Source organism: Motacilla alba, chromosome 2, assembly GCF_015832195.1.
Source record: "Motacilla alba alba isolate MOTALB_02 chromosome 2, Motacilla_alba_V1.0_pri, whole genome shotgun sequence".
In the NCBI taxonomy this organism is placed as follows: Eukaryota; Metazoa; Chordata; class Aves; order Passeriformes; family Motacillidae; genus Motacilla; species Motacilla alba.
Genome location: NC_052017.1, coordinates 3,532,010 through 3,558,029, shown reverse-complemented (window position 1 = coordinate 3,558,029; position 26,020 = coordinate 3,532,010). Strand labels below are relative to the sequence as shown.

At 41.5% G+C, this 26,020-nt stretch overlaps 1 protein-coding gene across 2 annotated transcripts in view; it reads left to right on the top strand.

Annotated features, from left to right (window-relative positions):
* MINDY4 (MINDY lysine 48 deubiquitinase 4) overlaps positions 1 to 26,020 on the top strand; it is a 71,766-nt gene that overhangs the window by 7,457 nt on the left and 38,289 nt on the right. For both annotated transcript variants that reach the window (XM_038128738.1, XM_038128737.1), the window contains exons 5-13: positions 92 to 510; positions 13,801 to 13,859; positions 14,199 to 14,308; positions 15,295 to 15,411; positions 18,712 to 18,800; positions 22,441 to 22,542; positions 23,506 to 23,569; positions 24,577 to 24,642; positions 24,926 to 24,993. In XM_038128738.1, coding sequence (XP_037984666.1) covers positions 92 to 510; positions 13,801 to 13,859; positions 14,199 to 14,308; positions 15,295 to 15,411; positions 18,712 to 18,800; positions 22,441 to 22,542; positions 23,506 to 23,569; positions 24,577 to 24,642; positions 24,926 to 24,993 — 1,094 coding nt within the window. The remainder of the gene's footprint in view (positions 1 to 91; positions 511 to 13,800; positions 13,860 to 14,198; positions 14,309 to 15,294; positions 15,412 to 18,711; positions 18,801 to 22,440; positions 22,543 to 23,505; positions 23,570 to 24,576; positions 24,643 to 24,925; positions 24,994 to 26,020) is intronic.

The following is a 26,020-nucleotide window of genomic DNA, read 5'->3' as shown; positions in this document are numbered from 1 at the left end:
TCAGTGCTAGAGCTTTCCTTTGCTTTTTTTTTGTTTATTTAAAGATAAAGGTGAAATTTTAATCTGTGGTTTTCATGGCACTTTCTTCCAGGATCCCCAGAAAAGGAGGCTTTCCAAAAGATCCACGAGCATCAGCAGCACAGCCCAGCCCAGGGGTGAGGAGCATGAGGAGCACGACCTGAGTGTCCCAAGCCCTGATTTGCAGGAAAGCAAAGCATCCCCAACAAAATCCCACCTGGAATGTGCATCGAGAACTGTGCTGAGCTCACACACCGCTTCTGCCTCTGAAAAACCAAGGAACAGCCCCAAAGATCCAGAGGACTTTTGTTCCAAGCTGCTGTCTGAGAGAGAGAGGGCCAAGACAGAAGAAAGGAAATCTCTTCCAAGCTCTGGTGCAGACGGCAGTGAAAAAAGCCTTAAAGTGAGTGCCCCTCACAGACATTCAGGGGCTGGCAGAGAAAAGAAGGAAAGATCCCTCAGGAAAACTGAGAGTCGGTTGTCAGGCCACAGGTGAGAGTATTTCTGGGGATATTATGCTAAAACAGAGGTTTTATTATTTTTCTGCACTGTTTCATGGTATAAAAGTTTTAGAAGTGTCTCCCTCAGAGAACTCCAAATATTTATTTTTGGCTTTTCTCTCTCTTACGTTCTTAATTGATGTTTTTAATACTTTTTTCTTTTTCTGGATAAAATGTAAGAGTGGGAGGTGTAGCATTTTAAAATTTATATGCTAGCACTGATTTCTTAAAGTTATTATTGCTATTTTGTTTTCTAGTTTAATTTTTTATTGAGATACCATATGTGGAGACCCTATTGAGAAGGAGGCAACTATACATTAGGTATAAGTACCTTTATAAGTTAGGGGCTGGGGGAATTATCAAACTGGGGATCTGCTGGAGCTGCAGATGGGCCAAGAGTGGCACTTGCTTCCTGTCTGGAACAAAAAATTGGCTGAAAAGAGCATTCCACAGTGCCAGCATTCCACATTCATTTAATTTGTAAAAGATTAAGGTGTAATAGGCCAAAGTACCGCAGTCTAAAGTCTTAAAACTCTGGTTTCATACAGCTTGGGTGATCCTATAAGGTAGTGCTGATCCTATATGTGGTGTTACCAGTTGTTGGTTTCTCTGGGTCTGGATTGAAGGCACTTGAGACAGCAGTTCATGCTCAGACTCAGGTATTTATTATTTCATATCAGTGAAACAGTCTCACAACCATGAGTTCAGCAGCTTTTCATTAGAAGGCACAAAATGGCCAACAGTCTCTTGTTCCAAGGCCTTTTAAGACTAAACTGTCCAATTAAGAACTGACACCTGGATTATTTTCCCTTTTAACCCAAGAACTGATCCCACAGAGCAATGTGGACTTTTCTGCCCAATTACAAAATGCCACCCAAACCCATGGAGAAGGAGGAAGAAGAAGCATGAAGAAGAAACCCAGGAGGACACCCTGTGCCCTCCATCTTGCTTCCATCCACAACACACTAAAAATCCCAAAACCTCCATTTCTCACCCAGTGATTCACCTACACTACTGTCTATAATCCATTTCACACTTTTGTGGATCCTAGTCCATCTTGAAGTCTGGGAACCTTTCTCCATGAATGAGGGTCAGAGTCAGTGCTGCCCTGGGGGTCAGGGCACCCCAGAGCAGACAGAGAAATATTCCCAGTGCCCTGGGTTTCCATACCTGTAAGGCAGTGCTGCCCCATCCCTTCATCCTTTCCACTCTAGGGATGTTTTTTTCCTCACTCTCAGCTTTAATTGAGGTAGAGAAGAAAGCTTCAGTGGCCTTTGGCAGCTCCCCAGCAAAGCTGAGACTATTGAGTGTATTCCTGATATTGGCTAATCAGTGAATGAACAGTTCATTATGGATGAGGCTCAGAGGTGTGGTGCAATTCCCTGGATGGAATTCCCTGGGAAGACTGTTGCTAAAAACCAGTGAAAAGTCTGATACAAACCTCCCTTGTTAACATCTGGGTCCTACAAGGGGGTCACAACAACCTCAGCCAGCACCACACTTTTGGGAAGAGTGGCTGGACAAGCTGCCCAGTGGGAAGGGACCTGGGGGTGCTGGTGACAGTGGCTGAACTCAGCCAGGAGTGCCCAGGTGGCCAAGAAGGCCAATGGCACCTGGCCTGGGTCAGCAATAGTGTGACAGCAGGGCCAGGGCAGGGATTGTCCCCTCTACTCAGCACTGCTGAGGCCACACCTCAAATTCTGGAGTCACTTTGGGGCCCTCATGACAAGAAAGACTTTGAGGTGCTGGAGTGAGTCCAGAGAAGGGAACAGAGCTGAGGAAGGCTCTGGAGCACCAGGAGTGGCTGAGGGAGCTGGGAAACGGGCTCAGCCTGGAGAAAAGGAGGCTCAGGGGGGACCTTTGGGCTCTGCACAACTCCTGACAGGAGGGGACAGCTGGGGGGGGACAGGCTCTGCTACCAGGGAATAGGGACAGGAGGAGAAAGGGGCTCAAGCTGTGTCAGGGGAGATTTAGTTTGGATATTAGGGAAGATTTCTTCACTGGAATGCTGGTCAGGCATTGGAACAGGCTGCTCAGGGCAGTGATGGAGCCACCACCCCTGGAAGTGCTGAAGAGCAGTGTGGACGTGGCTCTTGGGGACAGGGTTTGGTGGTGGACAGGGCAGTGCTGGTTGGACTCAATGATCTGAGAGATCTTTTCCAACCCAAACAATTCTGTGCTTCACTCAGATGTGTTTGGACATGCTGGCACTTCCCAGCCTGTGGAGAAGCTGGGCTGGAAGGAAGGTGACCCACAGGATGTGCTGCTGTCCTGTCTGTTTGGGATTTGGGAACAATTCCCTTCGCTCACAGAGCTGCTTTGGTCTCAGCAGGAGCAGGAGAGGGAGCCCTTTCCTAAGCAGAGCCCTCTCCAGAGTTCATTCCTGCTGGGCAGTGGGAGCTGAGCCAGCAGAGCATTTGGATCCCTGCTGAGCTCTGAGCTCCTGGAAGCACCCACAGAACCCAGCAGGGCTGCAGGGGCTCCTGGAGGTCAGGGGGAGGAATAGAGACACCAAATAAACTCCAAAACGCCCACAATATCAGGCCTGGCTCTTGCAAAACTTTTATTTCCCTTCAGCCAAATCCTGCAGGTTTTGGTCAAAGTGATTGAGCATTTTAAAGAATGAAAAAATTACAGTGGTAATACAATATATTACAGTGGTAATTATCCCTGGATTACAGTGGTAATAAGTGAAAAATTGCAGTGTAAATATAGCAGGTATTTGTCTGGATCCTCTTCCATTCTCTGTTACTAAATCCTAATCTCATTATTTAGATGAGCAGCTGAAAACCTCTGTAGGATTAACCACAGCTGGCTCATTCCCAGCATCTGCAGTTCTGGTTTTGTTTCCCATAGAAAACGAAAGAGAAATCTTATTTTTCCTTCCATTTACTTTACTTTTTGATTCTCTTTTCTCCCATGCCAAAAGTGCTGTAACAGCACGTAAATTGAAGGCATCCTGTGCAACATATGAGAAAAAAAATTGGAAGTAAAACTACTGCCAAGCTTTAAAAGAATACCTGGCCATAAAATATCCTAGGGAAAGGCAGATGCACAGCATTTTGACTCATACCTTTTAATGAAAGAAATTACAGGGGTCAGTGATGGTTCTTTATTGCCATGATTATATTTTTTGCTGAGTCATGAAGGGTTATCTCATTAAAAAAATATATTATGCTGTAGAGCTTTCATACCTACCCAGATTCTACAGGTGGGTTTTTATTTTAGAATTCTTGTGTAATTAATCCATGAGAAAAGCAATACATAGGTGGCAGCAAATCTTCATTTATCCTCAGCTGTAAGCAGCCAGCAGCCAGTTGAATTTCTCAATTCACAGAATCCCAACACCAGGTTGGAAAGGACCTCAAGGATCACCTGGTCCAACCTTCCTTGGCAAAGGCACAGTCTAGACAAGGTGACCCAGCACCCTTTATGCCAAATCTTAAAAGTGTCCAGTGTTTGGGAATTCAACTCTTTTCCCTGGGGGATGGCTCCAATGGCTGATTGTTCTCTTGAAAAATTTTCCTCTTGTGTCCAATTGGAATGTCCCCAGGAGTAATTTGTACCCCCCCTTGTCTTTTCCATGTGATTCCTTGGAAAATGGGAGTTTCCATTTTATTTGGAGCCCGGCTTTCAATGCTGGGACGTGGTGATGTTGTGCAAGCAGTGCACACACATTTTTACAGGAATGTGTCAGTAATTCCTTCACGTTCCTCCTCAGCAATTTTATTTTACTTAACAAATTAAAAATGACATTTATGTCTCAGTGCCACTTCAGTGGAGAATTTGAAATCACTTTCAGGTTATTTTAATGCTCTTGTTTATTGTTCATCTTCAAAGGAGTATTCCCCTTTTCTTGTTGAGTCTCTGTTCCTCTCAGTTGTGTGCAAGGCCAAATAAAATGAGGATTATTTGCTACCTTTTCTTTTCTTTTTTTTTTTATTTTTAAGAGATTTTGAAGGGAATAAACCCCTAAATTTAAAAGTACCCAGTCCGAGTGACTGAGCCAAGATTCCACCTAAAAATTGCTGTGTCTGTGGTTTCTTAAGAGTTGTAGGAACTTGGGAGAGATGATGTTGAGGGAACATAACTCAGGTCACAGGGAGCAAAATAATAGACTTTCCTGAATCTTTTATCCTGGGTAGAGCCTTGAATGGCAGCAAGGAAAGGTTGTCTGCTTCCTTTATTACCTTGAGTAGGGTTGGGCCAGGTGACCTCTAAATCTTCCTGTGATTCTCCTTGGTGCTGAATCCCCTACTGGAGGGGAATATTTATCATTAACCTCAGCACACAGAATAAAGAATGAGTGGAATGGAATTCATGATCTTTATAAATTGTAAAGAAATAAATGGGTGTTGAAGTTGATGGCTGTCCTTGCATTAGATACTTTCTATTGCATTTCTGGAAAAAAAAACCATGATGAATAATGACTTTTTTGGGAAGGTTTCATGGGGTTAGAAGGTCAAGATTTCCCCATTTCACAGCTTGAGCAAACAAAATTGGGGAAAGGCAAGAAAAACCCACTTCAGAACAGTTGAGAAACAGTTCTTGTGTCTTGACCACAGAGGTGTGCTGCAGTTGTTGCTCCTGCAGCCCCTGAAGTGTTTTCCTAATTTCCCGTTAAGTCTATCAGGGCAAAGTGGTGTGGCGCTGTGGAAACCCTCCAGTTGCCAGCTGAATAATTTTTGGATGAGTAAATCTGAGCTGACAGTTCTGCAGTGGGATGCAACCAACTTCTTGTTGAGTTAGAGGGGCAGATTTGGTCTGTACAGCTCCATTTCTCTTCTGGTAGTTACAAAGAAGAACATGTGATGCTTGAAATTCTTGTTTTCACATACAAAGCCAACCAACTTCCCTCCCCCAGTTCCAGGGAAAACAGCATAAAATTAAAATCAGAGCACTGAAATCAGAAAAAAAAAGGGTAAAACTGGACGGAGGGAACAAAAGGACTTTGCAATCAGGACCTGAAGTTAAGGATATTTCCTAGGAACTCCAAGGGAATGGCTCAGAATCAGAAAGGCACAAAGAACTGGGAGTATCATGACGTCAAAATAAACATTTCCTGCTGTCATTAGTGAGCAGAGGGATGCAGCAGTGAATCCCATTGTCCAGAGGCAGAGATGTGTGCAGCTCCAGGAGCAGGGAGGTTAATTGATTCTGCACTCATCCTTCCATTGTGAACAACCCCCTGGATGACAGCTGCCTGATTGTGCCTGGCCACCAGTGCTGGCTGCAGCCTGGATGTGCTGCTGCTCTGCTGCCAGCATTCTGCCAGGGCAGAGGGGTATTCCAGGCACCAGGGGCTGGGTTATGGCTGTGGAAATTGGATTCAGGTGCCTTTTCTGATGCCTTAGATTTTAGCTTTTATATTTTCAGATTCTGTGCTGCTCTAGTGTGTGGGGCTGGGTTCACATCAGGGGATGCTGAGCTCTCTGCACAGAGCAGGGAGACAAAACAATTCCTGCTCTAGCTGGGCACCAAGGACAAATGATCCAAAGCTCAGCCCAGGAGCACAAACAGCGTGGGCTGGAGAGAGAAAAACAAGCAGGGTGGGAGTGCCTGGGCTAAAGCTGGAATGGGACAATGAACTGCAAGGTGCAAATGGAGCAGAACTGAGCCAAGGGAGAGACCCCGGGAGCGCTCGTGCATTTTGGGACCATTTGGGTTGATCTTGGGTGCAGCCCTGGCTGGGCTCTTGTGCTGCCCAAGGTGGATCCATGGAGGCCTTTGAATAAATCCCTGCTTTATTCTTTAGCTCTGTCTGGTCTCTGTTCTAGGTCAGCCTTCCCAAGGCATCATTTCCAGCCCAAAGCTGAGCCCCTCCCATGCACTGTGGCTCCAGGAGAGTGCCAGTGAGCTCAGAGCCGGGGTTTCTCCTCCTGCCACAATCTCTGCTAAGTTCACCACAGCTGGGCACTGTTCAGTGCTTCCCATTCCCAAAATATCCCTCCTTGTTTGGTAAGAAGCCTTTTTCTGGCAGTGCCCTGTGTTCTAACATGGATGGGGTTGGGTTAGGGAATTGCCACAGACACCAAGTGGAACATTTCTCATATTTCATAGAATCTTAGAAATTATGGATGGAAAAGAACTTTTAGGGTCATTTCTTTCTGTGGCAGATTAATCACTGCTATGTATATTTATATTTGCTGAAATACTTTTTCCAGGTTTTCTCTGTTTTGGTCTTAAATGACTCAGGTGATGCCTCTCCCCTGGAAATACATTTACTTTCTAGCAGTTCTTATTATAAGGAATTTTTTTGTTGTATTCACCTTCCATTTGCTGTGTTTTGCCCTGTTATCCATAGCTGAAGTTGATTTTTTGACTGATGTTTCTGCTCCCTGCTACATATTCCCCTCTGTTAAAATACTCTAAATATTTTTCATGTTCCTTTAGGCATTTTTTGTCTGAAGCTTGTACTGTCTGCTAAATAATTTTATCTTTCCTGCTCTGAACTTTTGCTGTTGTTCTTCTATTATGTTTTGCTGATTTGTTTTATATTTCCCCATGTATTTAGGGGTGTCTCTGGCATTGTCACACTGTGACTCTCAGATAACAGGGCAGGAACTTCCACCTTCTGCTCCTGGCCTGGTCCTCAGCATTATAAAATCATAGTACTGGTGAACTCATTGTGTTAGTGAAAATTCTGCTTTTTCTCTTTCATATGTTCCAAAAAAGGGCCCTGAAAACTTCTTTATAGAAATAGGAAATCCCTTGAGGTAAAAAATTACAGATCTTTAAACAAATTCCTTAAATCCTTAAAAATATATTCAGGGTTGTTTAGCTGTTTTGGCTTTTTATTCTTTTAGATATCTGACACTTTCAAAATATTGTTGTATAAATATTGTAAGGACCATAATGCTTTCAGAATATTATTTTAAAAGTCTTATGATACTTAAAGGATTGATATTCATGCTCTCTGTTATTAGCAGGAATAAAAAAGCTTATTTTCCATGTGAGGACTGAGCCAAAACCTGTCAGTTGTAGATGGTTGACTGCCTAACACTGTGAATATCCTCTCCTGTCTTTTTATCCTGCATCATCCCCATCCCCAAACTGGGCTGATTGCATTAGGAGATTGGCAGAGAACATTGGCCATGAGTTTCTGAGCATGTCCTGGGCAGGATTTGGTGTTCCCTCACTCAGGGTAAGCAGCAAAGCAGAGCACAAGCAACCCAGGAGGTTTCTGGACTGCACTGATAACTTCTTGACACAGTGAAACAGGAGAATCCAATGCCTGTTGAAGGTTAATATGTGAATGTCTCATTTCATAAGGAATACTAATTAACAATCCAGCTTTAATGCTGTTTCTTTAAAATAAAATTGAATTTTCAAATGAAAGGAAGAATAGTTTCAGCAAAGTTAGGTAATGTACATTATTTACCCAGCATTTTAGCTTGGCTTCCGTCTTTCCTAGTGTGAATTTTGGTGTAAAAGTAGGTTTTTTGGGAATATTCTGTATTGTTTGCCTGGTGGGCTGCAATATTTCAGTGTTACGCACAAAATCGGTGTGTGAGATGGGCTGGCACTGTCTAAAATAATACCTGGCAATTTGGTGAGTAATAAAATTTTGATCCTGGGAGGTGTTGAGCAGTTCCTAAAAGTCCTCACCACCTGGATAGCCAGTTCTGTGGAATGAGAATGAGCTCCCACGGCCAGGTCATTTTGGACTTGATCTCGTTTAAAAACCAGCCGGAAAGCCCCAGATTATTCCAGGATTCTCAGTGTGTGTGTGAGCAATGCCTGAGGAATCAACTTCAATTTTTCCCACTGTGAGAGGAAGAGGATGCATTGGGCTGGGGTGGCGTTTCTAGAAAGTAGGAGTTGAGTCAGAGTTCCAGACGAAAGAGCGGAAAGGAACGCGGGGCTGGAGCAGCCCAGGAGTAAATTACGTTGGTGCATTTCCTTCCACCTTTGTCTGGGATCTCTGTGTTGTCCTTCAGGCACACTTTGCATCATCTCCAGTGCTTGGAGTGGGTTTGGAGGCAGGAAACACAGTGAGAACAGTGCTGGAGCAGCCCAGGAGTATTGCATTTGCTGGGAATGCCTCGACGATGGCAGGGATGATGAATCTGACTCCATGTTCTCAGAAGGCTAATTTATTACTTTATAATACTATATTATATTAAAGAATACTATACTATCTATACAAAAGAATACAGAAAGGATACTTATTAAATGCTAAAAAGGTAATAATGAAAACTCATGACTCTTTCCTGAGTCTTGACACAGCTTGACACCAATTGGCCCAAGAGTCAAAACAACTCACAGCAGAATCCAATGAAACAATCACCTGTGGGTAAACAATCTCCAAACACATTCCACATGAGCACAACACAGGAGAAGCAAATGAGATGAGAATTGTTTTCGTTTTTCTCTGAGGCTTCTCAGCTTCCCAGGAGAAAAATCCTGGGTGAAAGGATTTTTTCAGAGAATGTGAATGCCACACAGGAGTAAATCATGTAGGCACATTCCCTTCCACCTTTGTCTGGGATCTTTGCATTGTCCTTCAGCCACTCTTTGCATCGTCTACAGTGCTTTGGAGTGGGTTTGGAGGCAGGAAACATGGTGAAAACTGGAGCAGCCCAGAGGTGAATTAGGGGGTCACATTTCCTTCCACCTTTGTTGGGGGTCTCTGCCTTGTCCTTCAAGCCCCACTTCCCATCATCTCCAGTGGTCTGGAGTGGTTTTGGAAGCAGGAAACATGGTGAGAACAGTGCTGGAGCAGCCCAGGAGTAAATTAGGGTGTCACATTTCCTTCTGCCTTTGTCTGGGGTCTCTGTGTTGTCCTTCAGCCACACTTTGCATCATCTCAAGTGCTCTGGGGTGGGTTTGGAGGCAGGAAACACGGTGAGAACAGTGCAGCCACACCTTCCTAGAGAGAAGAACCAAACCCTCCTGGAGGGGCTCTGATCCCTTGCTCCAGGGGCTCAGCCTGGATTTGACTCATCCAACTGGCAGCAGAGGAATGTCTGTCAAACAAAATTGGCTCATCCATGGGGAATATGCATTTAACTCACCCATGGATGAAAACGGAGGCTGTGGTTGCCAAATCAGGAGTGAAAACCTTCAAGTGCCCGGAGTTGCGTAACACCTTTTATAACATAATGCTTGGACAGGAAAAAAGGGCCTAAAATAAATTTATAAACTATTGTGACTTTCGTGTGGTGCCAACGGATTTATGGCAGCAGAGCCCACGGTGTAACATCTGTGGGGCTGCCATTTGCCCTTTTAGTATTTTTCCAGCACTCCATAGGAAGAGGCACTTGGCAATTACTGGAAATGACAAATGGCTTCTGTATCATTTCTTTATTTTTGGAAAGGAGGTAAATCTGGAGAGGTCCAGCCTGTTGCCTTAAAAGCAGTTAGTCAGTTGAGAGTTTGCATTAGAGGATCATGGAGGTGTGTTCCAACTCAAACTGTTCCATGACTCTGTGGAATTACGTGCTCCTTAAAAAATCAGTTGTGTGCAGGTAGCACAAGGAAGTATTTTTTAGCCCTATTTACCCCTCAGATTACTTCACCAGGAAGCAAAATCTCTGTGGGTTCACCAGTAACGTCTTTTTTTTTGAATTCACCTTTTTTTTAATAATAAGATAAGAGAATACCCCATCCTCAGTGTAAGCTTTTATCTCCTGGTTTAACAGTTGATATTAGTTTTCAGGAAGATAATTTTTATTGTTACAATGGTTTGGACTGTTAAAAATCAGAGGTTTCTGACAGGAAGTGGAAGACCACAAATATTCCACATCCTCAAAATTTAAATGGCCTAAGATTTGAAGGCCCAAACCAGATAGAGTGGGTACTTCATGGATGGTGAACAGAGCAGAGGGTTGGATTCATCTCCAGTGATGTGAATTGATTGAGTGCCAAAATCTGGGAACCATTTTCTATGCTTTAGGTAGTGTCTTGTGGGTGCTGTGCATTTTTATTTAGTGGAATTTTATCTGCTTCCTTTTAAAATTTTGTTGATTCTTGTTTATTTTGCTGACAGCAGTTTAGAGCTGCTGAACATAACGGTGAGTTCACACTGAGCTCCTTGGAAATTCCAGTGGGAATTTCACACTCCAAAATCTCTGATGGAGAATGGTAGGAACAAAGCAGCTCCATTTTTATTATAATTCTGATTTTGTAGCTGGAGATAAATATTAATTCGTAGCCTATGGATGAACTTTGTGTTGGCGAGCCCAACTTATCAGGAACCTCAAACCATCTTGTAGCTCAACTTGTGATTACAGTAATTCTTTTTTTACATTCAAACCTTCCCAACAAAGATTTCACATTGTCACAGTTGGTAAAATTCAGCAGGACAAATGCAGACTCATGTGTGAGGGAATCTGTTTCTATCAGAAGGGACCACTTCTATTAGAAATTACCCTTTCAATGCCAAATTTCTCATTTACCTGTTTTGTATTTGTCAGTGTTCACAAATCTATCTGCCATCTGTTCACCAGTTAATTTTTCATATTGCAAGTGTTCAAATCAGATGCAGGTCTTCACTAAAAAGGAAATTAGGGGAAATTAAGTGCATGAGCCTCTGTTACCTTTGTCAGCCAGCCTTGCCAACATGATAGAATTCATATTAAGTTCTCATGACACAGCCTTTTTCCTGTAGAAGAATATTGCCTGGCATTGATTGTGATCATGTCCTCTGCATCTTTACAATTTCTTTTAATAATTCTGATTTTATAATTGTGCCCCAAAGCAGTGACAAGGAATGGCCTTTTTTTACCCTTTTGCAAACAGCAATAGAGGCTACTTTTTACTTATCTACTCTGCAGATTTTATTCACTCTTCCAAGAATATCAGATATGTCAGCCTATTCTACATCCAGTAGAAAAGCTGTTGTAATCTGGCAATGAAAATGGGTTTTACTACCACCTTAAAGCCACCAATGTTTAATTTTTAGGCCCCTCTGTTTATTTGACCTCTTGTGAGTGTTGGTGTAAATAGGAAATGGTGGAATGCACATCCATTATTGTGCCAAGGAGCTCCCACTCTGTGGGTTCAGCTCTTCTGTGTAAATCCATTTTCCTACAATGCTTGGAGGCCAGAGAGGAATGTTCAAATATTTAGAGAAAGTACTGTATAGTATGTTTAGAATTAAACATATTTTCTTCCTGTCCCATTTTCCTGCCATGATGGATGACTTCCTCATTCCCTAAGTGTTCCAACCAATTGGTTTTACACCTACAATAAATTTTCCTGGAACAGCAAGCCTCCGCTGAAATGGAAATTGCAATAAATGTCCTGCCTGTTTTGAGAAACACAAGTTCCCCTCAAGGAGGGGAACCTCCACCTGCAAAAATACCCCACTTAAGCAGAAAACACCCAACATTAATCTTGGATGTCAGCACTTTCCTCAGCTTGATGAGAATTCTCAGCCTTGAGAATTCCGAGCACTTTGCATCCCGGGCTTGGTTCTTCCTGAAATGGGTGTAAAACCAACACCTTTTAGACTTTCCAGAGAGAATTAACAAAAAAACAAATTCAAAAAACTACCAAAACTGGTGCCAGGAGAGCTGTATGTGAATTGGACCTTGGGTGGCTGTATTTTCATTTATAAATGGAAACCGTAGTGCTTCATTGTGTCAGAATCACAGGATCACAGAATCACAGGATCACAGAATCACAGAATCACGGAATGGTTTTGTTGGAAAGGACCTTAAAGATCATCCTGCCATGGGCGGGGACACCTCCCTCTAGACCAGCTTGCTCCAAGCCCTGTCCAACCTGGCCTTGGAAGGTGCTAAAAACTCTTCCAGAATTAGATAGAAATGGATTGACTGGGAAGAAGCTCTAGAAAAGTAGAGAGAATAGTGTGCAATCTCAGGCAAAACAAAAATGTGGCTTTTGGTTATGCCTGAGTGACATGACTTGACTGAAAAGTATTTTATTGGTGAATTTATTGTCATTAAGACCCTTTCCTTGACCAGGAGAGAGGAAAATAGTAGCAAGCAGCTGTGGGAAGGGAATCTCAGCTGAAATTCATGTCAGGAAACACCAAGGGAAGATCTGACTGTGTTGTAAAATATACCACAATCAACTCTATTCAACTCTATATCAAATAAAAATACAGTAATACTCAGTGGGAGCTCAGGGCTGCTTATGCCACTACACAAACTTATTTTTATTGACCTGCTGGGCCTCCCATTTATTTTTACCTGAAATTCCTAGAATGTGGGTGATTCATTTCCATTCTGTCTGGCCTGAATCAGGGCCACCCACATTTCATTGCCTCCGTCCTTTAACTTATTTATAGCTAAAAAGAGAAGTGTTACTGTTCTTATAGTATCAAATACTATCTGTGAGAAAGCTGCCAAAATGCCTTTAAACTGGGCAAATCCTGAGTGTGATACGTCTGTGTTCTGGTTTTATTATTTCATACTCTGAAAAGGAAATTAAGCTCATGGAAAGTATGTGACATGACAGCAGTTGTTGCTGTAATATCGTGCATACGAAGAATGCTGCTGAGGAAACTATTCCATTCTATTTTTGAAAGGATTGTCAGTGCAATTCCTTTTTTTCCAAAGCAAAAGCCAATGATACAGTATTTCTTTTTGGGGAAAAAAAGAGAAAAATGGTCAGTTTTTGCCATTTTTAGAAACAGTTGTTCAGAAGTTTTCCTTGATTCGGAATTCGTTTTGGTGTGATTTCAACAGGAAGAATAAAACCCATTTCGTCTCCAAAAATCTAATGTTTTATTTCAGCTCTGACTTCACAGCCAAGTTTAAATGCTTAGTCCTTTCAGCAGTTATTCATAAGAATTTTAAGCTATTAATTGTGTAATACACAATTAAATCACAAGAGGAGTTGAACAACTGATCCCTCTTAATGGATTAAAAATATACCCTGGTAAAGGAGCCAGTCTAAGACCTATTCCCACTTTTATTATTTGGATAGTTCAAGTAGTTTAATGACTAATTTGAGTCTTACCCTGATCCCTGTCAGGGATTTAAATTTTATGTTATGATCAGATCTGTCATATCACACAAATGAAATGAGATTGATGCTGGAACAGGACTGAAATCCCAAATCAAACACAGGGTATTGCTCTGTGCTGGCTGCTTTTCCTGATAAACTCCTGGAGTGCAGCTTTCTTCCACTGAAAAAGGCTTTGCTCTAAGACCATTTACTTCTTACAACATATAAATATATATATTGTAACATAGAAAAGTTATATCCTTGTGTGGGAATTCTCCCTATTTCTTATTGTGTATTCAAACACCTTTTCTCATTTAAAATGAACATTTTATCATTAATTTCTTGATTCATTTTCATGTAGGAAGTCTCCAACATCCACTGGCTGTAAAGAAGACCAGATGAAAGAAGCTCTAGAATTGGGTAAGTTATGTCAAGTTTCAGCTTGGCTTTTGCCATCTTTTGTATTCTTCAGAGCAGCTGTGGCCAAATAAATACATGGGAGTGGCTTCTTTTGTAACTCTTAGTTGATTTAGAGCAATTGCATTTGCTATAAACTTCTAAATAGACAAAGAAATCATTAAGAAATAATCAGACGAAGGCTGGCTTGTGTATTTTTATCTGCCCTTTCTGGCTAAAACTATTTTCCTTTTTTATAAAGACAATAAATGTTAATTTTCATGTTGACAAGCCCCTATCACTGAGTGTGGTGGGGAAAACAATTCTTTCCATCCAACACTTGATTTTTTTTTTTTCTTTCAGTTGATGTTGAGGATGAAGAGACAACTGGAGAAGTCAATAAGATCCCAGATCTTTCAACACTCTATATGCTTCAAATAGTATCAAAGGCAATTGATATTTCTCTTGCAAAAGTAAGACTAATTATGGTAAATATAAATTTTAGATTTGTGAGGTTGTTATTTGAGTTTCCCTAGCCAAAGCTGCAGTGGGTTCCTCTGTGTTGTATTTTTGAACATGTGCTGTATTCCTGAATCTATACCTTGTCCAGGTGACTGAGTAATTTAGGGATGCCTGAATTCAGAAAAACACTCTCATGCATCAGCCCACTTGAAGCACAGAAAATAACTTTAATTAATTAAGCTTGTATTCTTTCTTTAATGCCCCTAGTCAGTTATTCATGTGCTTATTCTCCATTCCTTTCAGCTGACAGTGGTTTATTATTCCCCTCTCACTGTTTCTGCCTTTCTTATCTCCCCTATTTTGAGCAGAGATAAAATTATTAAATACTTTTCCTTCCCATTCAGACAGAGGAGAAAAAAACCCAGACCAAATAACGAGGGTATCTTCCAATTTAATTTCTAGATCAATGAGCTTGGACTAACTCTACCAGCCCTGAGTATTTTTTTTATTTATTTCCTGAGTTCTGCTTTAGCATGAATGCAGTTTTTTCAGTGTGGCTGTTGCTGGTCATGGTCTGCAGTTGTTCAGGGCCAAGGTCTGGATTTCTGCCACCTGAAATACAGAAATCAAACACTTAATTAGCATTTATCTTGTAGAGGGTCCTTTTCTCCCTCATGGCACCATTGGTTGCCCTTCCAGCTGTTAAAATTCAGGCAGTGTACTGGGATGCTTTCATGGGAAACTGTGCCCCAGACATTAGACATAAATATTTTCCAGGGCTGAGCAGCTCCCAGCATTCTGAGTGGAAGGAATATGGCAGGAAAAGGAAAATATTGCTCCTTTTCATTGGGGTGTTGCTGTTTACAGTATGGATAAAACAGAAGAGGATGGTTGTACAGTTAGTCATTGCCCGTCCACACTCCTCCTTTCTTTTCCACAAATTACTATGTTTTGGATTTGTTTTTAAAATGAGAAAATTTTTTTCTTTCTTTTATAGGAATTAAAAAATCTTCTGTTTGGCTCCAGTCTTTGTTGCTTCAGTGAAGAATGGAAAATCCAGAGTTTTACATTTAACAATATCCCACAGCTAAAATATGGCATTGTGCAGAAAAAGGTACTGTAAATTCCTTCCTAACAGTGATCTTTGCTTTTTACAGTGACTTTACAAAGGCTGTGTGTTTCAGCACTGAAAAAAATTGCTTTTCTAAAGACTTTTCTCTTCCTTTAAACTCCGGTTACCAGTGGATGTTGTCACCTTGTGAAATCATGATGGGAGACTTGAGATGGATGGAGGAAAATGTGAAAAAGCTGCAGAAAGTGTGCAAATGTTTGTGTGTGTGTGTGATGGGGAATTATTCACAGGGAGGAGGAGGAGGAGGAGGAGGAGGAGGAGCCACTGCAGCTGAAAGCTCGTGGTGGTAAAAGAATAAAAAAGCATAATTCAAGGGTGAAAAGGGATAAGTGAGAGAAAAGGGATAAGTGGGGCCAAACAAATTGAAGAGGCAGCTTGATCTGACTCAAAATGAGATGTAGCAAGACTTGCCTGGAAAATGACATGGAGATTTTTACTTCCTGAAGGTATTGGGGTCAGGTGACGAGGTTCACTCCTGAAATGAAAGGGACAAACACCTTGCAGGCTCCCTGGGACACTGGCACTGCTGGTGGGCTCACCTCTCCTGCGGCCACAAGATCCCAGTTCCTCCCTACAATGAGATTTTCATCAATTCCCTGGCAACATCCAGCAGGGGGACACATCTGGAATGTCCAGCAGGTCCCTGTGGTGACCACAGCTGGTAAAACCACCGTGCCATGACTTGGGCCAGCCTGGCCAGCACGTGCCCAATTGTGCTAGTTTTGCATCACAGAACATTAACAAGAAAGACTCCTCTCTCTAAGTGAACTAAAGAAAGACTATTCTAGAGGTGGTAAACTGACTGAGAATTGAAAGTTTTGTCTCTTTACATTGTCAGTAAGAAAGAAGAAGTTGTAGGTGGAGAAGTGTCTTAAAAGTTTTGTTCTTATTACTCTTTCTTTTAGTTACTGTTCATAAATTTTTCTTTATACCCTTTTAAATTTTTGAGCCTGCTTTGCCTTTCTCCTAATTCTACCTCACAGCAGGAAATAAATACATTCTAGCACATTCTAGTGAGTGCAGTGATGCTTGGCCAGCACTGAACCCACCACACTCATTGGTGCATTGGCCAGGAAATCTCAAATTGGTGAACCACAACCACTACACCAATCCAGAGAGATTTTTGGTGCTCTCTGATCCAGTGACTTCTCTGAGCTCTCCCTTTCAGCCCTGCCTGAGCACCTGGCTCCCAGACAGTGCTTCACCCCTCTCTGCTCTGTGTTCCTCATCTGGATTTCACAGGCTCAGCTCAGGGACCGCCCTTGTGCCACAGGGTGATGGAGCTGCCTCCAAAATCTGTCCTAGTTGAGATGGTCATGGTTGAGATGGAGACAATACAAAGCAACCCTCAATTTTCAGAAGACTTCAAACCCTTTTTCTTATAGCCTGCATGCTCCTTATACATTTTTTAAAAACTCCTAACTTTACACTTTACTCATTGGTCAGAAGAGACAAACAAAGTGCTCATTGCAGGTTTCTCTTATTTCTCCTTCTCTCTTTCCTGGTTTCCATGTCAATGACCTTGGCAGGAATCTCTTTCAGGGGTGAGCTTGGATCCTCCCATCAAACTTCTCTGTGGCTCACAGAATCTGCTGTAAAATCTCCTCCCAAAAAATCCACCAGATCCCTTGGAAGAATGGATCCTCCCCAGCTTTGTGATGGCTTTGTGCCAGCCCTGGGGCTGTGCACCTGCTCCTGGGGTGTCCACACAAGGTCTCTCCCCTCAGGAGCAGGGATCTGAGGAATTCAGTAAACCCTTGTAGGCTCCTCTTTCCAGAACACTCATTAAAGCCTCTGTGCTGATGCAGAAAATCATTATCTGGCCTGAGAGAAGTAGACCATTACACAGAAATGAGAGGAAGAGAGGCTTTGAGGCAAGGACAATGGCTAATAAACATGTCATTAGGATGTTTAATTCACTTACCTCATCTAGTTAAACATTTCATTAGGCTGGTGATCTCAGAAGAAAGCTGCTTATCTCACAAAGCCTAGTGGAAAAAGATGATGTGAAATCTTCATTTAAACTCCAAAAGGAGCCGTGGCAGTGGTGGTCACTGTAAATGTTACTTTGGTGTTTCCAGCCTGCAGAAGGATATCTCATCACTTCCAGCCACTCACTGGTCTTTAAATTCCCCACCATGAAATCCAGTGCAGGAATTATGTTTTGCTTACATTGTGCCTGTTTCAGCTCGTTCATATATTTCCTCCAAAATTCCATTCAGCTGAACAGCTGTTCAGTTCTTTCTTATGTTAAGCTTCTGTGGTGCTGTAAGTAGATATTTAGAATAAATCCTGTCATTTCTTTTTGGACTGGGAGGCTCTCCCTGATAGACTGACACAAACCTTGCTTTTTTCCTTGATGTATTTCAGATTATTCACTCATCAGTTATTTAAAGTAATCTAGAGAGGCAGAGTATGTATCACACAAATGAGAAATGAGAAGGTGTCAATATCTGAGCTATTCTAATTTCCATACTGTGTTTACCTGAGGGTTCCCTTCCCTTGGTGCTGCATTTAGGACAATCAGAGAATTAAACTGATCCTTTAATCCCATTGCTGTGTGAAAACAGCAGGGCTGGCTGCCCTTCCCCTTCTTCCCCCTTTCTCCCTTTCTTCTGCAGGGTTTGAGAGGAGTTTGATGGGTGGCATTGTGGTGTCTGTGGTGTCAGCCTCGTGTCCTGCATGTTGCCCAAAACCAGCTGTGAATCCATAAAACTGAAAGTTAATATGGCATCTCTTGGTATTGTGATTTATTTCCTCCGGGACTGATAATTAAAAGATTCAAACTTTCTTGGTTTCCTTTCTCTTCCCCAGTGAGAGGGAGAGAGGGAGGATCTGAGGGGCAGAACTGAAACCTGAAATCTTTGTGTGGTGATGCAGGTGGGAGCTCCAGGTTGCTGAGGGGAGCTGCAAGAGCAAGGCTTGTTTTCAGTCCTTGGAAAACACTCAGATTTGGTTTCTCTCTGAAAATTAAACTGCAGTTCGGCAGGGATCAGGAGGTTTTTAGTACATATATCCCAGATTTCAATAAAACCTCACATTTCTTTTGACATTATAGATGTCTTGGTCTTTTCAGAAAAAAAATGGGCAGGAACCACAAAAACACTTAAAAATCCTGATTTTCATTGGCTTGCACAAAACCCCAGAGCCACAGAGAGCACTGTAAAGTCCTGGCTGGAGAGAGAGGGAGGAAAGGATGGCTTTGGGCTGGGTGGGAGCTCCCAGGGGTTTTCCCCAGCATCCAGCAGTTTTTTGCTCATGGAGTGTCCCATTTTCCCCCAGGGTGGCCCATGTGGGGTTCTGGCTGCTGTCCAAGCCTGTGTCCTGCAGCAGCTGATCTTTGCAGACACCAACAGGAACAAAGACACCCGGTAAGGCAGTGAAACTTCAGGAGTTTTGCCTACAGAAGTAAAAAAAAAAAAAATTTAATTATAAATAATAATTTTATTATTATTAATTTTATTTCTCTGCTGCAGCCACTCAGGAGCCTTTTGAGTTTGAACTTACTGAACTTCTTTTTGTTACAGAGAGAGAGAGAGAAAGAAAGCAGCTTCTGATTTACTTGTGTTTATTTCCTGTGGAACTGTAGGAATGTACAAGTTGGTGTCTTATTTGTGTAATTGCTTGTGATTAACCCAAGAACCTCTACAAAAACCAAGCAATTTGAATTGAGGCCAATGAAAATTATTTAGCCTCGAGGTCCTCATGGAAATTGGATTTCAAACAAAAAAGTAATCAAGATTTGATAGACCATGAAGTTCATCCAGTGTTCGACACTAAGAATCTCAACAGGGCTGAAAAATTAAAGTTACAATGATTTTTTTTTTCTTGTAACTGCTTTTGATCATTGCTGTTTAGACTCCTTAATGGAATTTGAATTTATATTCTGTGTATTTTCTACTTGCTTTAAAGGAATTTTGTTAGGTGTTGCTGCTGACAAGGAAATTGCTTGGACTGCTATAATAATGATGTGCTTGTCACGTTGCTAGAGGAACATGGGTTACTGAATTAAATTCTGCAAAATAATGCCTCAGAAATTACTTTGTTACCAGTTTTCATGTATTTACCTCTTGTTTTCAATAAGACTTAAAGTCCTTGACAAAAGACAAATTCCACAAAGCCTCCCCGTGCCTTAAAGGAACAAAATGTTTAAGAGGGAAAATTATTTTACTGGTTTATGCTGCCACCACCTTCTTTTATTTTTCTTTTATTTGTGACCTTCATTAGTCTGACTTGGATTTAGTCTGAAGAGAAGCTTTCATGCTGACATCCTTCATTACCTTACAATATAAAAATGTTCCTCTTGTATTAAATTTTGGCCTTAAATACCCATTTTTTCTGCTTGGAACTGTGTAGGAAAATGCCGTGATGTGTGTTGATATTCCTTAGTGCTGTCTGCCTCACCCTAATTGTAAATTCATTGTTTGGGCTGTTTTTCATCAATATTGGAAAGAAACAGGTGCCTGTAGAGCATCATGATTTGTTTTCAGCATCCAGGATGGGAAGTGACAGAAGTTATCCTGCAAAACTTTAGGATTCTAATTCACATTATAATGAGGGCAGACTTTTCAAGGTTCTTGTCTGCATAAAAGAAAAACCTCAGAACCTTTCTTGCAGGAAACTCAGTGCATACTTAGATTTTATGACCAGGAATCTCCACAGAAGAATTATTTCTGGCTGTGAAAGCCAAGAATTTCTTTCAGCTTTGAGGACAGCCTTTGATCATCTGCTCCTTGGTCCCTTTGTGTCTCAGGTCATCCTTAGTGAAAACAGAGATGATAATTTCCCTCTTGCAGCATGGTTCAGGGATCATACATGAAATAAAATTATGTGGCACCCAAATAAGTGGATGGAGGCCAGGTTGTTTAAACTGGGTGTCCCAACTTGTGCCATCTCCAACAAATCCTGTTTACTTGGCAGAATTTGCCTCTCCTGTTTTCCCCCTCTTATTATCCACATGGTTTTAAAAGGTTTTTGGTTTTTATTCATGAGATAAACATACTTTTCTTACGCTGTGTTTGCCATGGGCAGAAACTTTCAGCAGGCAGCAGGAAAAGGAAGCCTCAGAGCTTCAAATGAGAGGATAAATATTCCTTTCTAACTCTAACCTGGATTTTCAAATTATCAACCACTTCACAGGAAGTGTTTGATTTCAGGCTTCTTCAACATTCAAGAAATAATTATCATGTCTCCTTCTTCCTTTGCTGCCTCTCTCAGACACAGAAATTACTTGTGATTCCCCTGAATTTCTGGGTGTCTATATTAGAGCACAGGCAGAGATAAGAGAAAGTTGTGATTATAATTTTTTTTTTCACTTGAGGAAACTCTCTCCAGTTATTTTCCATATCTCACATCCTTCAGAGAGGGAAACATTCTCTAAATTATTATTTTCAAGGCATAGATTGAACTTGAAAGTCTGTTTAATTTTTTGGACGTTTGGTGTTTCTTGTTTAGTCTTGTGAGTTATTAGATCTTTTACTCAAACAGTGGGAACAGGTTTTATCCTCATCTCCCATGCTGGTAACACTCTAAAACTGATAAAATCTGAATTTCAAAGACTGCCATTCTTGGAGCCACTGGGGAAAACTCCAGTTATGTTCTTCCCAGGGGCATGGGATCTTTTGGCCACTTCTTCAGTCTCATGGATATTGGGTTTATTCTCAAATCTGCCAGTTCTCCACTTTGGAACTTTCATCCTCCTGGTTCTAATATGTTTTAGGTCCTGACTTTGGGGCACACCTTAACTTAAAAAAAATGTCAGCAGGATTTATTGCAGATTGTACTTTGGAGAAAGTTTAGTAGTGGGTAAAAACATCATGGTGTAGATTTGTTTAAAAGGGTTAAGAAGTAAAAACTTCAGAAAGAAATTAAGTATGAATGCCTTTAGAAACTAAAAATCAAGTTTAAAACATGAAACAATCCTGTTGGAGAATATTGAAAGCTTTATTAGAGATTTAAAGATGAAGTAGCTTCTATTGTCCAGTATTTGCCAGTATGTTCTTGTTCCCTGAAGCATTTACCTGCTTATTTGTCCAAGCAATTAAAAAATATGTTCTGTGGAAGAGGAACTCCTTCTTTTAGAAGATCAGGGTGTGATAACAGATCTGTGCTTAACCAGTTCCTGCTGTTGATCATACCTTTTTTACTCTTCTCCTGATTTTCATCCATTGCTTTTAATGACAAAACCAGTTTTATTTTAATCATTCCTTATAAATCAGACACCACCTGAAGTAAAGATCTCCTGGAAGTGCAGACTGTGAATTTCATCACTTAAATTCACCTCTACGACAGGAGCAGTGTCACAGAACGCAGAGACATGGGGAGCTTGCAATTATTTATAATCCTCATTAGTAACAACATAAACTCATAGAGGTCCCCCAAAAAGCAGCACAAAGCTGTTAACACTTGACTTTGGTGAATTAATGTCCTTCCAATGCCTGTTTTCCTTCTGCTTGAGAAGAAACCCACCCAGTGTGCCCAGTTTGTTCTGCAGCAACCCAAAGAGAGAGTTTTTCTCCCTGCAGCTCCCTTCACTGGGTCTGATTATCTTCAAAGTCCAAAGCACCTTCTTGAATTCCTAAAATGAGGTTTCTCCTCGGAGAATGATTCCAAAGAGTCCAGTGGTGACATCAGTGGCCTCTCCCTCTGCAGGTGCTGAGCACTCTCAGCGCAGGGTGTGCCATGGGTGCTCTCCTGGTCCCTCATTCTGCTGTAGATTCCCAGGGAAAGGTGAGGTTCAGCTCTACCTTTACCCCTGGAATGTCTCCCCAGTCACAATACCAGCTGCCTCTCCAATTCACAGATATTTGGCCATCCAGGTTGTCTCCTCATCTGTAGAAGAACTGAAGTACCTAAATAATGATTTTCTGACACAGCTCACCGGAGCCTTGTTATTAATCATTATAAAACTCTCTCTAAAGATGCTTTTGTTCTTTTAAGGTTAAACCTGCCCTGAATCTGTTTTCCCTCACATTTTGGTGCTTTCTCTCTCCTTTATTTCCTGGACTGCAGTTGTCTCCAGCCCTCAGAAGCTCACAGGACCAAGTGCCTCTCCCTGGCTCTTGCTGACATTCTGTGGCGTGCGGGGGGCCACGAGAAAGCCCTGGTGGCACTGTAAGTAGGAGGAGCACTTTCAGTCCCTGTACACTGCCCTTGCACCTCTGCCTGTCCCAAATCCACATAATTTACAATAGAAATGCTTCCTAAGCTGCATTTATGCCACCTAAAACAGCCCAAGGTGCAATGCAGAATGTAATTTCTGCTGCCCCAGTAGCTGGCACAGAATAGACAAAACACTTTGAAGTTGCTGTGAAAGATCCTGGATCTTTATTTAATTGATGGGTTGGATTTAATTGATTGTAGGGATCCTCCAAAATCTTCTTATTAAGAGTTATTTTCCCAGATGCAGCTCCTGTATTGCAGGATATTCCATTGTGGCTGGAATTAGGCTGCTTTTGCTGTATTTGCCTGCTTGGTTTCTGCAGTGCAGTTAGGCTGCTTGTACACAAAACATCCAACTTTTAGATCCCTAGCTTTGGCCGCACTGCAAGCTAAAGGACATTTTTTAAGTGAGTCAGGTTTTGTGGTCATAATTAATTTCCTTTATTAGATCAACTAAAATAGCTGCAAAACAACAGAGAGGCTTTGGGACACAAATCCTTCATAAACCTGAAATAGAAGCAGCAAATTCAAAGACATTTCAAATGATATTTCACATATTTTACATCTCAAACCTGCTTCCTCTGTGATATTTTACGTGTGTTCTTCTGCTTGTATGAATGTCATTACTCTAAAAATATTTTTCAATAAAAACTGTCGTTAACACCCTAAACTTATATTTATCTTCTTTCTGTATGGAGAAATTTGTAATTCATGTAAGACTGAAAGTGTTTGTTTCACCAATAGAAGTTTGATTTGCAATATAAACTTATTTACGAGAAATATTTTTTTAAAAGCCATTAAAGATAATAATAATGCAAATATTTGGCACATCAATCAGCTCATATAACATGTTGATTTCTCTTTAATGCCATTTTCTTCCTTTTAACATGAGTTTTGTCCGAATATCCCCTTCAGGCCATCAGGAAGACAGCAGTTCACTCCCACGGGGAAATACAAGGCAGATGGAATCCTAGAAACTGTAAGGCTCTGTGTGACTCCCATGCTCCAGTTCCTCTTTCTTGCTTTCCCTATTTCAGTTCAATAAATCTGATTTCTGTTGCTCTCCTGCCATTTTAAAATCAGATTAGTTATGATCCAAAACCCAGCAGGAGATAAAATCCCATAGCCTGCCTGGCTCTGAGTTGTCCCAGTGGCTGTGGGCAGTTGGGCTCTCTGAAATATTTTTTTTTATTATTTACCTTCCAAACCTAAAAACTCTGCCTGCTTTTAATGACAGACCTAAAAACTCTGCCTGCTTTTAATGACACACAGTAAAAATGAACACGGACCCCTCCAATTGACCGTGAGCATGAAAAGGCTCTATTTTCTTCTTGTCTTACACAGAAGTCTTTGCCTTTTTTCCCCTCCTCCAGAAGCTCCAAATGGCAGAAGACTTTCCAGTTATGCCTTGTTTCCATCTGAGGCTCTCAGAGGGTGCCCTCTGCCAGGCTTCAGTGGTTGCAGGAAATGTTTTTGGCCTCCTTAAAGGGGGAATGGATGTCTCAAAAAATCTGAGGATGGAAAAACAGGCAAAGAATATTGAAGTGAGGGCCTGGATCTGTGAGCTCTCCTGGATTTCATGTTAAATAGGAGTACTCATATTTTTTGAGTGTGGTAGATACCTCACAAGATAGGTACAAACCCCTGAGCCTCTTGCCCATCCTGTGTTCAGTATTCTTCTGTCCTAGGGATTGTTCTTCATTGCATTGACAATGCTTAAAATTGAATCAAAGCGTCTGTTTGAGAAACTTGAAAATCATCAAAAAGCAGCATTGAAAAATTCAGACTATATCAGGTTTTGAGGTGTAATTCTATGACAAATGACAACAGTAAGAGGTAGATTTCATTAGATCTTTATTTCTTTTTGTTAGTTCAGATCTTTCCAGGCAGTTTGAAAGTTTTGGCTCCTTCATTTCAGCTTTCAGGTTATAAAAATGAGCTGCTGTTTTTTGAGTCACCTTTTTTCCTTCTTGTATTCCTTCCCAGCTAATACTTCACAGTGCCACGAGATATGAGGACCTGATTGTATTTCTACAGCAGAATATTCACCAGGTACTGTGTTTAATGATATTAATTAAACAAATTATGGTTCAGCTGCCAGCCTTTGTGTCTATTAGTCTCACACAATGTGTTCTGAACACTGTTTCTACCACTCCATGGACATGTTTTGCATTTCAACAAATTCAGCTTTAGCATAAATCACAGCAGTTCCTTCAGTTCCATTTGCATTTCTGGAGAATTGGGCAAAAAAAAAATATACACAGCAAACGAAATAGCACCAAAATCCTAGACAAGCAAACAAAACAACACCAAAATAACACCTTTTCTTTTTCAGTTTGAAATCGGTCCCTATGGCTGCATCCTGCTGACTGTGTCTGTCATCTTATCAAGGTCCATCAACCTGTGAGTGCCTCTCTAGCCTTGCTTCATGAACTGCAAAGTGAGCTGGGAAAATGAGGAGAAATCCATGCTGTGCTTCAGTCTCTGGCCTTTTTAATCTGTCCTGGTGTTTGCTCTGATAAATATGGGGGGGGCTTGTGCAGATTTACCCACCTAATCTTGGCTTTTCTTGTTGTATAAACACATTTGTGCGTGGGTATAATTATATATATATTTATTGTAGTGATCAGTCCACCACATCTGATATCAAATGCTCCATCTAAACATTAGGTGTCATGCCTGAGGTTGTTCTTTGTTCTCTCTACCTTGACAGCTCAAGCAAGACTCGTTTAAAGGATTATTTATTTTATATAATTCAGGTATCTTAGGTAGGGGGGAGTAACTTGTGATGTCTTCCCCAGTCTCTGTCAGTGATAGTGAAAAGGAAAATCCAGAATAAAATGGGTGAGGCAGCTCATTTTTAGGCAGCTGTTAGGAATGCATGACAAATCTGCTCTCAGCTTATTGCTGTCATGAATATTCTGACTCCAACTCCTGGGAAGTCACCACAACCCCTTTAAAAACTCCCTGAGGCTTGCCCAGGCACAGTGGCATTTGACTGAGTTTTTTACCCAGGCTGAAGGTGTTCCTGTGGTGCTGTGAGTGTCAGTGGGTCAGAATATGAAGTCAAATTTCACTGCTGTGAAAAGCCCCAGGAGCAAGGGCAGCTGCTCCCTGCCAGTTTGCAATAATTAAGTGACAGGGAGGGAGCAGCTGCACTTGAGAGCAGCACGAGGCTGATTTATGGAAGCTTTTATTTCTTACAGCTCTGCATTGTCTTGGCAAAAAACAGCAACTAAGTCCAAATTTGAGGTCCACAATCCCAGCTCACCTGCTGGGATCCCAGCAAGGGTTTGCAGATTGAGGTTTTTTGGTTTTATTGTAATTTCTTCCTTTCTTTTGCTTATAGTAACACTACAGCCCTTGGCTTGACTCCACTTCTGTACTCTAACACAAATTATTTGATAATTTCAGGGCACATGGCATTTAT